Below are 15,873 nucleotides of genomic sequence, written 5' to 3'. Positions count from 1 at the left end.
GTTTAACATTCGCGCTCGCTGTGACAGCTTTACGGCCTTTCCCAGAAAGCAGGGCTTGGTTTGCCTCTCCACTTAAAATCCCAAGCAACATCTGCCGTCATTAGTGTTATACATGCACACAGCTCCACTGCTGTCCCTGGTACTCATTATTTATTTCCCTTTGATGAAGAGGGCTAAATGTTGCACGTAACCGGGGTGATTGCTGATTTTGCAGAGATCAAACAATACCTATAAAGTATTTTACAGTCTTCAAAAGACTTGACACTGTCTTAAGTCTTAAATTCACATACCTAAGGTCTTAGAAAGTCGTACATTTTTTATTTATTTATTTTTTTAAAGTAAGATGACCTTAAATAAATTAGTCACAGTTAGGACTAATTAATTGTAAGCTTTGTATTTGCAGTTTTCCGTCAGGCAAACGGTTGAGTCACACACAGACGTCTTCATTGCGTTCTGTGACTCACTGCTAACATTCCCTTGCTAGCTAGCGTTTTTCGTCTATCATGGGCAAGTGCAAATTTATCTGGACGAAGTTTGTACTTTTCTTTTGAGATGTCATTCGTGAATTCCATTTACAATGGTCTTAAAAAAGTTTTAAGTTTGAGTTTGTGAAGCGAGTCCTGTCGCAATAAATTGATGAATAAGTTAAAACCAGCTCAATAATTTCCATTTACATGATTTATCTTCTTCCTCTTTTTTCTCTCTCTCTCTTTCTACCTAAAACTGTCCGGTGCTCTGGTCTCAACTAGAACATTTTTGGAAGAACTATTTTCATAATTTGTTCTGTTTATTTATTTTAGATATTTAAAATGTCGTCCATTTACAGTGTTACTTTTTTCTTAGAATTTAAAGATGTGTGGGAATATGTTTTTGCATTATTATGCCATTGTCATTATATTACTTGAAAATGGTCTCAAAACAACAATATTATTGTTTATGGGTATAACTTTATCCGGACATGCCTCTGTGAAACCTGCAAACTGATCTGAAGCTGATGGAAAAAACATAAAATAAAGAATTGCTATAACATTAAAGAAGGTTAGGAGGATTTGATTAAGCCTTGGATTTTGTTTGTTTTCCTCCTCTTAGATCATCTGAAGAGGAAGATTTGCAGGCGGCCATCTTGGAAGCGCGGCATCATTCGCAAGAAGAAAAATTACAAGAAAGGAACAGAAGAGGAGGAAGAGGAGGCGGAGGGGGAAGCTGCCGTTCCCAGTGACTCGTGCTTGACACAGGACGAGGAATCGTCGTGTGACACTCCAGGTCCCCAAGCCAACGGTCATCATCCGCACGGCCCGTCCACAGAAGAGGAAAGCTCCAACGAACCCCCCATTGTGGCTGAAGGGAGAAAAGACGCAAAGCCCAAAGAGGAGGAGGCGATGGCGGCCAAAGAAGGGCAAGCTGAGACCCCAGAGAAACGCACAGAACAACACTGCCTCTGTGGCACGCCGCCGCCCAACTCGGAGGAGGGTAGTCGGGCCAAGCGGGCCGACTTCCAGCCTGTGATGGAAACACTCAAGTCGTCAGATGCGCCGGTCCAGCCTAAACACACGGAGGGTCTCCGGGTTTCACAAGTGGACTGCGTGAATGGGACGGAGTCGATGGACAGCGTAGATTTACAGAGCCTCAACAGGAGCAACGAGGCCGACACAAGGACTCCTCCGAGCTCGGCTGAAGGCTGTAATAAGCCAGAACAGGAAGAGCACAAAGACAAAAATGTGAGTAAGCAAACTCAGGAGCCGCATTCCCTGGATGGCGGCGCCGTTACTCAGACTGTTGAGGAGGATCAAGGGAAAGAAGGTACGTGTGTTTCTCTTTTGCACAATTTCTTGTGCAGAAATCCTTTTTATCCTCACGGCTCCCGGCTTTCAGTCTGTATTTATGCAAGATAATGTTTAATGACTGCAACTAAGAAGCGTCTTTTCCGTTATATCCTATAAAACCGCCTTACTTCATATGCATTGTCCTTGCTTCATTTTTTTTTTCGTAGAACACATGTCGAACTCGAAGCCTGGGAGCCAAACTTTTTATACTTTTTATATGGTCCCCTAGACTCCAGAGGGCCACAGAAATGGCACCAAAAATATAGCAGATATATGCTTAAATTATATTACATCAATCAAATCATAGCAGCTTTTGTTTGTATAGTGCCAAATAACTTTACCGTGAAAAGATGTTTACTGTTATTTAACTTTAAGAATCAGTGGTGACATTTTATTAAAATTATATATATATATATATATATATATATATAAAGACAGACTTGGAACTGCCGGTTGCCTTTAAAGTGTGCGATTTTACACACCACACATTACACTGTTAAAAAAAAAAAGAAAAGAAAAATTCAGAAGGGCACTTTTTTTCTCCAGTGGTAAAAAAGTTTTTTTTTTTTATTGTTTTTTATTCACATTTTAACAGTATATTGAGACGTTTTATCAATACGTTCTGCCTTGGAATCAGCTGCCCATTATTTATCGTCTATAATACTTCCCTGGAGGCGCAACACTTTCTTTCCATCTTTACTACATGGGGCTGATTTTTTAAAAATGGATCATTTCGAAACATTTTGTGAACTGAGTAGAAATCTTTCAGGCTACGTGTTCAAACGTCAAACTGTCTCATTCGAGGAACTCCAGAAGCCTTCCCATCTCCCACCTTTTGACCCTTTGGTATATTGAAACAAAAATCTAGTGTTTAAGTTAGAAAATGAACCAAAAGTTGTGTGTTTGGTTATGGCCGTGCAGTCTGCGATGTGCTGAGCTGAGGCCAGCTGTATGGCTGAGGGAATGCTGCTGGTTAAATATGGGTAAGCCGTCATAGGATGGCACGATCACACAAGTGGATGAACAAACAAACTGTGGCTCCTGTCTCTGGAGATAATTTAGCTACTCCACCTCCATTCCCCACGCAGGCAGAGCTTGGACGTTTTTTTTTTTTTATCAAAGTAACATATTTTTCCTCCAATTGTCATAAATGGGCAAGAAAAGAGCCAAAAGGTGAAGAGCAGATTGTTTGATCCATAAAATATGGTCCACTTTGTGCTTTTCAATCTTTAACAGAACAAGTAATTAGTTTTTTTTGTTTTTTTGTTTTTTTTTTTGGGCAGCATTCATAACGGCGCATAAATGTTTCCTATAATCAGTTCAGCATTGCTCTTGTTGCAGATGGTTCCCGAGAAAAGACGGGCAAGTGCAGCACGTCGGAGCCGCTGAAGGCATCGGCCGGGAGGACGGAGGAAGAGGCGGAACCGGCCCCTACCTATCCTCCAGTGGTGGTGGACCACCAGCGACTTCTGGTAACTATCGTCTCCGTCTTCCTGCTACAGGAGATGCATGAGTACGCCAAATGAACGGAGGGAAAATTGAGGATCTAGTCGATTATGCGTCAAAAGCGTTACATTTTCATTGTTCACAAGGCAAAACTGTGGAGACTTCAGTATGAAAACTGACCATTGAAGTGATTTGTTGACTCTGCTGCAGGTATTTCAGGTCGTTTCACCGCAGACGTTCCTCAGATTGTAACTTAACTGTAAATTCTCTGCTCTAACCGTTTAGTGGAATTAACAGATTTGTTTTTAAAGCAATTCCTTCCCTTTTTTACAAAAATTTTTTTATACCAAAGCACCTCCGTCTTCATTTTTTTGTGAAATAGAATAAACATCACTTACTGTTGTTAGCATTGCAGTGAATGGTATCAAAGGAAATGTAGCGAGGTTAAAGATTCTGTGGCCTTTGCAGATTTAATAATAGTTGCATAATTAGAAATAAAACAAAATCCCTGCAGGTTTCGCTGTTCTGAAACGTATACTATCCCCCTTATTTTACCTGTGACAGGGCGTATATTATAAAGCCCTTGTCAATAGCTAGAAAAAAAATCCAGCCAAGACTTTTTCACCTCCACACAACTTCCTAGTCCTGTTTTCACATTACCTCAGAATTGGAAGAGAACATCTTTTCGCTCTTTATTAACTTATTCAGCGCTCAGAGTTGACTAACTCCAGAAGGAAATGGACTAATAATACACCACCATTAAACTCCCTAATTACGTATATTCCAACAAAGAGAGTGGGGCTTATTTTGAGGATCTGAAAATTGTAAATCTGCGTTCATCATTAAACACGCACACACACGCACACGCCTACACACACGGACAGAAGCTGACACCACAGAGATAAGCAACAGCTGTGGGAAACGCAATCAAATCCACTGACTGTGAAGTTCCCGGCTTATAACGGCAGTTTGACAGAACAATTTAGAGTTCATTATTTCATTTTTTAAATTTTTTTTATTTTTAGGCATCTCAACTTGTAACAGCAATCTGATGTTTTGTTAACCTTGGTTAGATCAGTGACGTTACCTGTGGTCAGGCTGGACCCTTACAGTTCTTTTCCCATCTATAGTCAACACTTCGGATAACAACCTTTTGCTTTAGTCACAGCTGCGAGTTTGTTGGGGGGGCAGGTGGGGGGAAATGTCTCTTACCAGCTTTCAACATCGAGAGGTTAAAATCTTTTGAGCCCGGATTAGATGGAGAACAACCGCGAGCCTCAAATCCGGCGTCTTGCCACAGGTTCTCTGTTGGACTTAGGTTAGGATTTTGGCAGAAGGTTCGGACACGTGCATGTTTTGATCTAAGTTGTCGTCCTGCTGGAAAGCAACTTTTTTTTTTTTTTTGTGAGTTTTACTGCCTTGAAATGGTCTTATTCAAGATTTGCTTTGTTTTTAGCACCATTCGTATTCCCGTTCACTCTGACCAGCTTCCCTGTCCAGCTGAAAGCCTCCATCACAGCATCATTATGCTGCCACCACCATGTGGTTTAGATCAGTGGTCCTCAACCACCGGGCCGCGGACCGGTACCCGTCCGTGGACCAATTGGTACCGGGCCGCGCAAAGAAATAATTAAGTATGTCCGTTCTATGTATTGAGTCTGGAGGAACTTTTATTTTGAAAATCCTAAACCGTATGCTGTCGGTGACGTCTTGCGCGCCAACATACAGCAGAATGAATTAGAAACAAGTGCATCGGTCTCGATCCTTACAACGCGCACCATCCTTACAACCACCCGCACCCCACCGGTCCGCGGAAAATTAACGAAGGGTTGACCGGTCCGCTGTACTGAAAAGGTTGGGGACCACTGGTTTAGATGGTGTGTTAAGCACCATTAGGTTGCCTCCACATTGTTTTGCCTGTAAGTAAACCTGTCGCAACGACCAATAAACCAATTAGTCGCATAATAAGTTACAGGGACCGCTATAATTTCCATTTGCATAGTTTATCGGTTTTTTTTCTCTTTTTTTTTTAATTGCAATTTTGTTTACAGACTTCAGAATCCATTTCATTTGTAGTTTCTGTTGTTTTACGTATTTTCCAATATTCAAAATGTCTTCCAGTTCCAGTGTTCACTGTTCAATAGAATTTCAAGTTTACTGATCTTTAGGAACGTGTTCTTGCATTATTATACCATTGCTGGTACATTCCTTGAAAATGGTCTCAAAACGACATTATTGTTTATCGCGAAAAATTCTGGAACAATTTATCGTGACAGGCCTCCGTGTAAGTCAGAAAGTTCAGTCTAGTTCTTACCCACACCAATCGTTGTCGTGTCAGCAGGTTCTCCTGAGCTGTGGAAGAGATTGTGGTTGTAACGTAAAAACATGAAAAGTATGGGAAGGCAATTTCAAAGCACTGTGGAGGAAATGTAAGCACTTTTGAACCCCATCAAGGTGTATTTTGGCTGTATTTTTCTGTTTTATTGCGGATTCTTGCCTTGGTTTCGATGTGTTACAGGTGTGCTCATAAAGCGATAGTGCTCTTTAAAAGCTGTTGATTGTAACTGAGTGATGCATCGTAAATTTATCTTGGGGCAGGCATGAAAAAACTGAGATGTTGGACCTTACTACTGTGTATAAGCTAGTCATGGACATTTTACCAAGACCCTCAAATGTTGTTTTTTTTCTTTCTTCAAATTGTCTTCAAAAAGAAAACTGGTATAATGTGTCCTTTAAGACCTAAAGAAATGTTTTTTTGTTTTTGTTTTTTTTTATAAAAACCTTCTAAAACCGAATCCTCTGAATAAACTATAGATATGAAATAAGATCCACTCGAGGGTTAAATTTTAAACTAACCATGAATTATGGAGCCTGCCCTCTCCTTTGTTCATTAATATTGTAATAAGAACGGCGTGCGTCTTAAAACAGCTTGAGAAGCACGAGAAAGGCAGAAGCATGAAAACATTACTGGGCTTGAAATGGAAATTCTTGCATATGATTTATTGAGTCTTAAAACTGTTATACCACCAAGATTGTAGCTTTGTAAACCTGCAGTCCAAACCCCACCGCTCCTTTTTGCTTGAATTTGAACTTACTTCCATTCGGAGGCCTTGAAGGTCATAATAGAAGCGGATTGGACTTTGATTGCAGCCCGCAGTTTGAGGCGTAATTGTGGGATTCGTCGTAGGAATTCTCCTCCAACAATACCTATTGTTCAGGCTCTTCTAAAAATCCACATTATTTGACGGTTCGAGTTATTTTCGCTGAATACCGGGTCTTCGTACTGCGCGCTGTAGCGCCGCGCCGGCAGACAGCAATCCAACAAATAAAATATTTACCTCGATGAATTATAGAAAAGACGAAATTCAAAAGTCACCTATTCAGTTTTGAATTTGTAAAAACAAACAAGGCTTCGGAAAGCAGGGGAAGGTGTCTCTCGTTAACGCCTGGGTGTTTCTAGATTGTCTCTGTGGTGTCGGGCGTTGAATTTTAAACTCTACAAAACCCTCAGACGGAGGCTGACACGGGTTTTAGCCGACTGCGACCATCTTAACAATAAAATATTTACGGTAAAATACAGAAACTCTTTTCCTCAAAACAGCACAAACAGAAGCAGTTCTACACATTAAACCCGACTAAAAACAGCATTTCGTCTATTCTTTCCCGAGACAGATTGCGCACTTCAAAATGAGCAAGGTATCAAGATATTACAATCCATTCAAAATAAGTAATATTTGAGCGGATAAGCTCTGATTTAATGTTTTAGACATTAGTTTATTGAAAGTGTACATTAATGAGTGGATTAGAGTGAAAACAATGTCACATCTTGTGTTTGCGAGAGCTTTTGAGTTTAACAAGGTTCAGGCTACAAAGTCAGAACAGCCACATACTGATGATATGTCACTGTCTATAGCAATTTTATTAGTTATTAGCAAAGTATAAAACATTTACTGTAAACATCAGTCTGTTTATATTCCTTGTGAATTCCCTTACTTTAATGTTGAGATTTACAAAAGATCGCTGCATTTCTAAATCCAACCTGTTTCCTCAATTAGGAGGAGGAAGCCGGTTTTCTTCTTCTGTTTTCTTTGAAGAAGGAAACAGAACACCTTGTTTTGCCACATTCATCTTATTCAGTGGAGACCCATCATGTTTCAAAGTACCAGGCTGAACATCGACTTAAAACAAACTTATATGTCTTCCTGAAAAGTTATTTGTAAGTTAGTTTGGTCTCGTTTCAAGTATTCTAAACCATTTTCACTAGAATCTAGACAAAAATACTTGATAAGTTTTCATCCCCCTCCCCCCAGTATAAGCTTATCCTGTCGTTTTCCATTCATCCCGCGTTGATGCCAGCGTCTGTCAAAACCTCATCTAGCGTTAAACCATTGAGTCTTTTGAATTTAGCAGGGACCCAATTACCAAAGCAGGCCATTTTCACCACTCCCCATCAGCAGGTGTTGCTCTTGTGAGGAACGCAAAGCAAACAAGGCTATGACTCAAACATGAGCAACTGTCGGCGCCGCCCGATCTGCCTCCCTCGTGGCCGGGAGACGTTGATGTCGCGGGGAGCGTCTCGGCTGGTGCTTTGCACTGTCACGCTAGGGTCCCACCTAATACCCCAAGTGTAAATTGGAGCCTCGGCTCAGCGGGCTCCCCTGACAGCACTTCCCACTGATCAGATGTGGGGGTTAGTTTTTGAGAGCTCTGTGTAGTGTAATTGGTGTAAAAGAAGTGTTCCTCTGACATGTGCTCAGTCCACTCCTACATGCTCCGAAGTGACATCCAGCTATCAAGCCATTATCTAGTGGCTTTTTACACATGTCCTGCGAGGAAGATGAGGGGCGGGGACTGTGGGGGGGAAGGGGGCGGGTGCAGCTCGTCTCACGGAGACTGAATTTATCTTTCAATCTGATTGACAGGCTTTTTAGTCGGCTTAATCTTTGTTCTTCAACCGGCCGCCACACACACCACTAATCTGGGGGCTTATTTGTTAGCATGGGAGACGAAGGGATCTATCTTAAAGAAGCAGATTGTGAATAGTGTGGACTGTGAATAATTGCTTTTTTCTTCCCGGGCTTATGGAACAAATTGAATTTCCGGTGCACAGGATGAGAGTCACCGTTTAAGCAGATTTTTTAAATTTATTTATTTATTTTTTTCTGGCAGGACCGGAGCTGGCGCTGTGCCTGATTTGTGTTGGGGCCTGCAGTGGGAGGCACGCTGTTCCTTTTCTCCCCAGTTGTATTCATTGATTGTGGAGGGCTCATTATTCCTGGCTTTTAACTAGATTCAAGAGACTCTGAAATACAGTGTCTTGCAAAAAAAAGAGAGAGAGAGAGAGAGAGAAAAATTGGACTCCTGGCACTTTTTCCACATTTGTCGCATTAGAGCCACATACTTAAATGTCTTTTATTGGGATTTCTTGCCGTAGACCAATAGAGTTGCATGTGATGTGAAGTGGAAAGAAAAATGATGCCTATTTCTGAAATGTGTGGCTTATGTCTGAACCTCCTTTCATTGTTTTTGGGTACGTCTTCACCAGCTTTGGACATTTAGAGACCGACTTTTTTTTGGCCCTTCTCCACTAAGAAGTTCGAGCTCAGTCGGATTGGATGGAGACGGGGCCGTGAATTTCGCCAGATTCTCATTTAAATTAATGTCTGGACTTTGACTTGACCATCCTTGCACATGAACATGCAACGGTTGTTTGTTTTGATCCGTCACAAATACATAAAAATTTGTGAATAAAATTATGACTGCAACTAACGACTATTTAGATATCTATTAATATGTCTGTTATTCTGACAAGTAATTGATTAGTCAGATTCCTTTTTTTTTGTTTTCTTTACATTGTTCGGATTTAAAAAAAATTATATATTAGAAATGCATTAAGAGATGCAAATAAATGTAATTTTTTTTAATTTGAAAATAAAAATTGTATTGAGAAAAATACAATAACATAGCATTCCTTTAGTCTACGCTTGAACATTTGTAGCAAAGGATGCAGCTAAAAATAGATGCAACTAAGAATTTGATCCGGGTGAAGCTGATGCTATGCAGACAGATTTGTTTTTGTTTTTTTATCTCAAGTGCAAAATTTATATAGTTTTTGCACAGTTTTGACCTAATTACTGCTCATTCTTCTAACAAATGAGCTTTTTTAAGTCTGAACACTCCAGATAACAATTAAACGATTGCTAATTTAGCTAACGATTATTTCAATAGTTGATTCATCACAATTACTACTATTAGAGGTTAGTTTAACAGACCTCACCATGAATTGCCGTTGGACAGAGAGAGCCTTGTTTCATCGTGGCGCCATTATTTGCTCTCATTGGTCAGTAAAATCAAGCTTTTGTTGCTGCCAGTTTCACTGAAATGACGCTTGATGCTGATGATGCTGTCTGGATCAAAATGAATTCCCCAGCATGAATAAATGGATCCCGCTGCTTGTTTCTCTCCCTCCTCCACCGTCTCTCATTCTCAGCTGTTTTCTTTCATCGAGATTCAGACACTTGTCCGCAGATGGGCCCCGGAGAAGTGGTGCTGAGGATTGCAGATGAGAACTCAGGAACAAGATATCCAATCTAGGACCTGTTTTTTTTTTTTTTTTTGGGGCTGCATTTTGCCAAAGAACACACACACAGATTATGGTGCTTTTATGCAATGACAAAAACGCTGGTGTTCCTGGTGGCTGGAACAGTGTGAAGTCTTTTGGCTTAATGCGTAGCGTTTAAAAGCATGTCAGGATTTCCTGTTTTAGAGAAGCCTGTCAGCAAAAAAAAAAAAAAAAAAAGAGGAGCTATTTCAGTTTGTCATCTTGTTTCATTTTTAGCTCTAATGACAGCAGGGGCCCCTCTGGCAAAGTGGCCAAGCCACATGTCTGTTAAAAAGAAAACAGCATAATAGCAGTGCTTGGTTGTCAATAAAATAGCATTTGAAGTGCATCTTTTCACTACATTCATTCTGCCTGATGTTGTTGACAGTGCTGCTATTTGCATATTGATTTGGTCACATCGCTGCGGCTCCCCTGGCCTCATGTGTGACGGCCAGGTGTGACAACACCTTTGAATGTAATCGTAGAAATCTTTTATTGCTGCCATTTTCGTTTCGCTGTACTTTCTCCAAACCTACAGTTTGACTTATTACACCCTTTCGCAACACTTGCGCCTCTTGAGACTTATTCCGCCTTCTCCCTGTGTAATCTTAAGATCTGGGACTACTGATTAGTCGCACAGTTCATGAAAATGGCATTCTGAACGCTTGGCTTCTCTTTAAGCCGACCCCATGTTGACGAACAGTCAGTGTGCAGTTGCTCCGTGTGGAAGTAAACGCTTTGTAAACCAATCAGGCTGAGAGAAAGGTAGAGTGGGAGGCTGAGGGAAAGCAGCGTTGTCAACTTGCTTTCACGTTTAATGCATAAGCAGCAGACTGAAGGGTTGAAGGCATTATTGCCTTGTCGTTATTGCTTTCAGACCTATGTTGTCTTGATCATTTAGCATATTGAGCTTTGTATTTTGATAAGGTTTGAGAAAGTAGGTCCTATTAATGAAACTCAAAAGTAATTACCTGCCGATCCACAGAATATAGTTGTCTCGTCAGGTGAGGGTTTTCAAATGGTAGGTATTTATTGGTTTATTTATTGTTCACCTTTTTAGTCAGTCACTTATACGTTTTTGGTCAACAAATTTTGTGTTTTCAACTTCCATTGGTTGGAATTTGGTGCCACGCCTTCTATTTAAGTGACTTATTGTGACTTGCTGTTGAAAGTAAAAGGTCTGATCTCTTCCAAGTCAGTGAATGCACCATACTGAAGCGCCATCAGGTCAGTGTGAGAAACACCTTTTAGTGTAGGTGTCGTTACTGAAACTAACTAATCTGACTAAAACGCTTTGCATGTCAGCAAAGAAAAGACAAAGCTGACATTTAGGATGTTATTTAAGAGGAAACTGTATGTTCTGGTGTTCATTGAGCCAGTGAGGAAGTGAATGGTGTACAACAAACCTGCTGCAATATTATTGTTTCTATCTCCTTGGGAACATGGTGGATTTGGAAATATGTCCCTTTTGGAAATTTGACAGACCAGAATCTACATTCCCTTAGGGAAAGACTTGGAACTTCTGTTTCAGCAAGTCTAGCCTCACTTCTAGCACTAATCATTGGGGGATGATGCTAAAGTCAGGCTAAAATGTTAAATCTAATTATTTTAACTCAAATCCCATTGTACAGATATTTTCTCACACACAGTGTGATGTTACCTCTGCTCTTTATGCCGGGGGGGCAAAAATATATTTTTTTGAATGCTCTTCTATCTTCTTGCAGTAACAGATTTGATATCCACATTTGTTGGGCCAAAGATTTTTTTTATCCATGTGTTTCTATATCAAACATTTACCTCCAGCACTTTTAAGCCTTTCTGCTGAGTTTGATTTCTCCAGCCTTTTCATTCTGTTTGCATTTTTATATATACATATATAAATTCCAGGAGCATATTCTCAATACATGGGCTGTCTGCGAGCCTTATTGCATCGTCAGCATGATTCAAAACAACACTTTTCACACCGCGGCACACATAAATATTACACAGATTACATTCCACATGCGAGGAGCAAAACGGAAAACACGTTCTTCTTTAACTGATGATGTTGGATCTCTTGGTATCTTTACAATTACATGTTTCCACATCCATCTAAGGAAAAATCTTTTTGCTTCCATGGATTATTTGTATTCTTTTATTACGTTCTTTCAGAAGACCAAAACAGTTTGTGGCTCTCGCTAGTTTTTTTTTTTTTCCCTCTCTCTCTCTCTCTCAACGACTATATTTGAGCCATCTCTCTAACCATATTTGATTTGTAGAACTTAACCTTCCATAAATGCGTAAGGGTGTAAACGTACTGAGCTCCCCTTTATTTAATTTTGACTATGTGCTGAGCTGGATAGATGGATAAACTTTATCAGTCAGCTCAGTTCACCAGCCAAGGTCTTCTCGCTAAATCTAATTTTCAAATGCACCAGGAAAGACACTTATTAAACTCGGATTGACTTCTAGATTATTTCTTTAGGAAATAATCTAGAAGGATTCGATCCGCCCGATCCCCAGGAAACCCTCTGAAAGTCTCCGAGCTCCGTATTGATCAAAAGTAACTCCTTTATTGATCTTTGCGGTGGTGACTATGATTACATTTTGATTTATTATTTTATTCCATATATTTTCATTTGACCTTTTCTTTTTTCACTCGAGTTCCACCATTTACATTTTTTTCAGCATCTCTCTGAAGACACTGAAGTCTAAAGCTACAGATTCAGTAGGTTTTTCTTTTTTGTTTGGTTTGCTTTTTTTTTTAAAGAAAAAGGTATATTGAAATTATTGTAATAAAATAACCAACAATTGTATGTAAAGAAAATAAATTGAAACGAGGAAAGTAAAAGAACAACAATAAATTTTATTTATGCATTCGAAGAAGTGGGTAGATATATAAACTTGTTTTTAAATCCAATGTCTTCCAGCAGTAGCATCATCCAATCAATTAGTCCTCCTGTTAACTTGGTTATATTCTGTCTTGGTTACTAGTTTCTAGAGCTGTTTCCTCCAGGACATGTCTGGCTTTATTGAATATACACCGTGTTCCAAATTATTATGCAATTTGGATTTAAGTGTCATAAAGATTTCATTTTTTGTTGTGCTATTAAATTTATAGATGGTATTGTGTGCCAGGGCTCTTTGAATCACTATAATTAATTTCAGAGAGCTGGTTGATTAGTTTGTCTGCTGAGCTCAATTAAAGGAAATCTACTTAAGAAGGATGTTCCACATTATTAGGCAGGCCACAGGTTTCAAGTAATATGGGAAAGAGAAAGGATCTCTGCTGACAAAAGTCATCAGATAGTGTAGTGACAAGGTATGAAAATAGATATTTAACAAAAACTGAAGCGTTATACTGTGAAGAGATTTGAGGTTGATTCAGAACAAAGATGAGTTTGTACAGATAAAGGCAAAATGAGGAAGGTTTCTGTTAGAGAAATTCATCGTATTAAGAGAGCAGCTGTTAAAATGCAGCAAACAGTTATTTGAAGCTGCTGGAGCCTCCAGAGGCTTGCGGTGCATCAACCTACTATTGGGCCCCATAACCAGAACTCACAAGCAGAAATGGTGGCAGTGGGCCCAGCCGTACATGAAGATTAATTTTCAAACACACTTGTTCACTGATGACTGCTGTGCAACCCTGGATGGTCCAGATGGACGCAGTAGTGGATTGTTGGTGGACGGCCACCAAGTCCCAACACGGCTGTGACGTCAGCAAGGAGGTGGTGGAGTCATGCTGTGGGCTGAAATCATGTGGAGAGAATCGTTGGTCGACCCTTCAGAGTCCCTGAAGGTTTGAAAATGACCTCAGCAAAGAATATGGACTTTCTGACTGATCACTTTCTTTCATGGTTCAAACAGACGAGCCGAACCTTCAGTAGCAAAATCATCTTCATGCTGCAAGGAATACCACTGTGTCATTGGCTGCTACGGGGAGAAACTCATGATGTGGTCACCATGCTCCTCTGACCTCTGACCTCAACCCTATTGAGAACCTTCAGATTTTCCTCAAGCAGAAGATCTGAGGGTGGGATGCAGTTCATATAAAATAGCAGCTCTGGGAAGGTTTTCTGACATCCTGCAGAAAAATTCAAGCAGAAACTTTCCACAAACTCACAAGTTCAATGGATGAAGAATTGAGCTGTGATATCAAAGAAGGTTCTATGTTAACATGTAACTCGTCTGTTAAGATGTTTTTGATTGAAACAGCTTTTGATTTCAGTAAATGTGAACACTTATTGCTGCACATTCAAAGAATGACCGTTTGCAGTTTTTTATAATCCATAAAATGTTTAGAAAATCTGCTGTGCAAAATAATTTGGAGCATTTTGAGTTTTTTTTTTTTGAAAAAAAAAATTCTGTTCTCATGGGGATTTGATTTATACTGTAATAGTTCATGACTTGAAAATTATACTGACCGTCATTTCAGAAAATCTGAGAAGATATCACTTGCATAATAATTTGGAACACTGTGTAAATGTAGTTTACGACAGTTTACTTAGTGGATTTTTCTCTAATTTGAGATTTCTTTGTCATTTTATTATCAGCAATGACCCCAAGAAATCTACAATCATTTACTCTTTCAATGTTTACTCCATATATCTTCATTTTGGCTTTTTTAAATTTGATCTATTGTTCCCAAATAACATTACATTAATTATTACTTTAGTTACTGATACACATCTCCCTGCATAATTGATCATAAAAGCATTTTAATAAAGACTTGTTCAAAATTAATCTCTGAATCTCTGAATGACCGATGAGATAAAAAAAAACAACTCCTTTATTTGTATTTTATGACCAGGTCCACTAAAAGAGGTACTATTTTCTCCCATGACGTCTTTTTTTTTTTTTTTTTGTCGCAAATTGCCCCCCGTCACGTACCACCTCCGGCCTCGTAGGCTCCGCTGGTTTTTATAGCAACAAACAAACCGGAATCATTTATAATTCATTTATTTGGTGGTGCCTCACGTGGAAAAAGAGAGGAAAACAAGAAGGAGGAGTGGAATTGTGCTCTCCGAGGCAGATATCGAAGGCTTAGTGGTGTCCCTGGTGACAGGAACTGTTGGGTTTCAAGCCCCCTACTGCCTGCGAACCTTTTTCTCTCAGTCAGCGTCGAGGAAGACTCCCCAGCTCTTACACACACAAGTCGTGTCGGTGAAGCCAGAAACGCGTTCATTGATCAAAGTAGACCCTCTGCTACATCACAGCCGGCTACTGTCTTCATGCATGATTGTTCACAGCTTGTTTGTTTAGCAGAAGCTTTTGTGTGCAACACGATAAAACTTAGACAGCATCACAGCGGCCGCTTTACACATTTCACAAGAGTAAATCGCTGTCTCTTCTCAAAGCCATAAAGTTGTGAATTTATGAAACACATTTTGTTGGGGAAAGTGAGACAAGTTTACGCTGCTGCAGCAAAGTAGCGGAGTTCAGTCGTGACACTGTAATGCAGTTCTCTGGATGTCTTCACACTTTGCCACGTTTCAACACCAAACTAAAACATATTCAACAGGATTATGTGTGATCAACCAATCTAAACTAGTGCAGCTTTGTGAAGTGGAAGCTAAACAAGCGAGAGCTTTCGACGTTCCTACAAGGGAAAATATTAAAATGTAAAATCGCCTTTTTTGAGATGCATGTTATGGTGTTATTCCCGCATCAAAAACTCACTTGGAGTGTTGCTTTGATTCCTTCATGCATTTTTGGAAAATCCTCGAATCGCCCGTGGCAACGATGGGGAGGCGCCTAAACTTGCTCTCAAAAAGCGCCACCTATTTCCACAAACCTCGTCCTCGGAGCCTCACTCTCCAGCCGAGCTTCCTAAGAACGGTTAAGACTGGTTTAATGGGAATGCATTGTCGTGATGAATTGCTGAAAGAGCAGGAGCTTCTTAACCTCTAGAACCTCTGGGTTCTAGAGGTTAAAGAGACGGAGGGCAATTTCAAGGCCTCAAAATGTGAAATCAAATTTCAAGTAACAAAGTAAAAATGCATGTTTATCAGGGGAAAAAATGAA

General features: G+C 39.9%; 1 protein-coding gene across 1 annotated transcript in view; it reads left to right on the top strand.

Annotated features, from left to right (window-relative positions):
- atad2b (ATPase family AAA domain containing 2B) overlaps positions 1-15,873 on the top strand; it is an 83,393-nt gene that overhangs the window by 52,216 nt on the left and 15,304 nt on the right. Inside the window, exons 25-26 of the mRNA XM_044106466.1 lie at positions 1,090-1,800; positions 3,165-3,295. Of these exons, the coding sequence (XP_043962401.1) occupies positions 1,090-1,800; positions 3,165-3,295 (842 nt within the window). The remainder of the gene's footprint in view (positions 1-1,089; positions 1,801-3,164; positions 3,296-15,873) is intronic.

This window comes from Gambusia affinis, linkage group LG22 (assembly GCF_019740435.1).
Source record: "Gambusia affinis linkage group LG22, SWU_Gaff_1.0, whole genome shotgun sequence".
Taxonomy (NCBI): domain Eukaryota; kingdom Metazoa; phylum Chordata; class Actinopteri; order Cyprinodontiformes; family Poeciliidae; genus Gambusia; species Gambusia affinis.
Note: the sequence above shows the minus strand (reverse complement) of the source record. Positions and strands in the feature narration are given on the sequence as shown.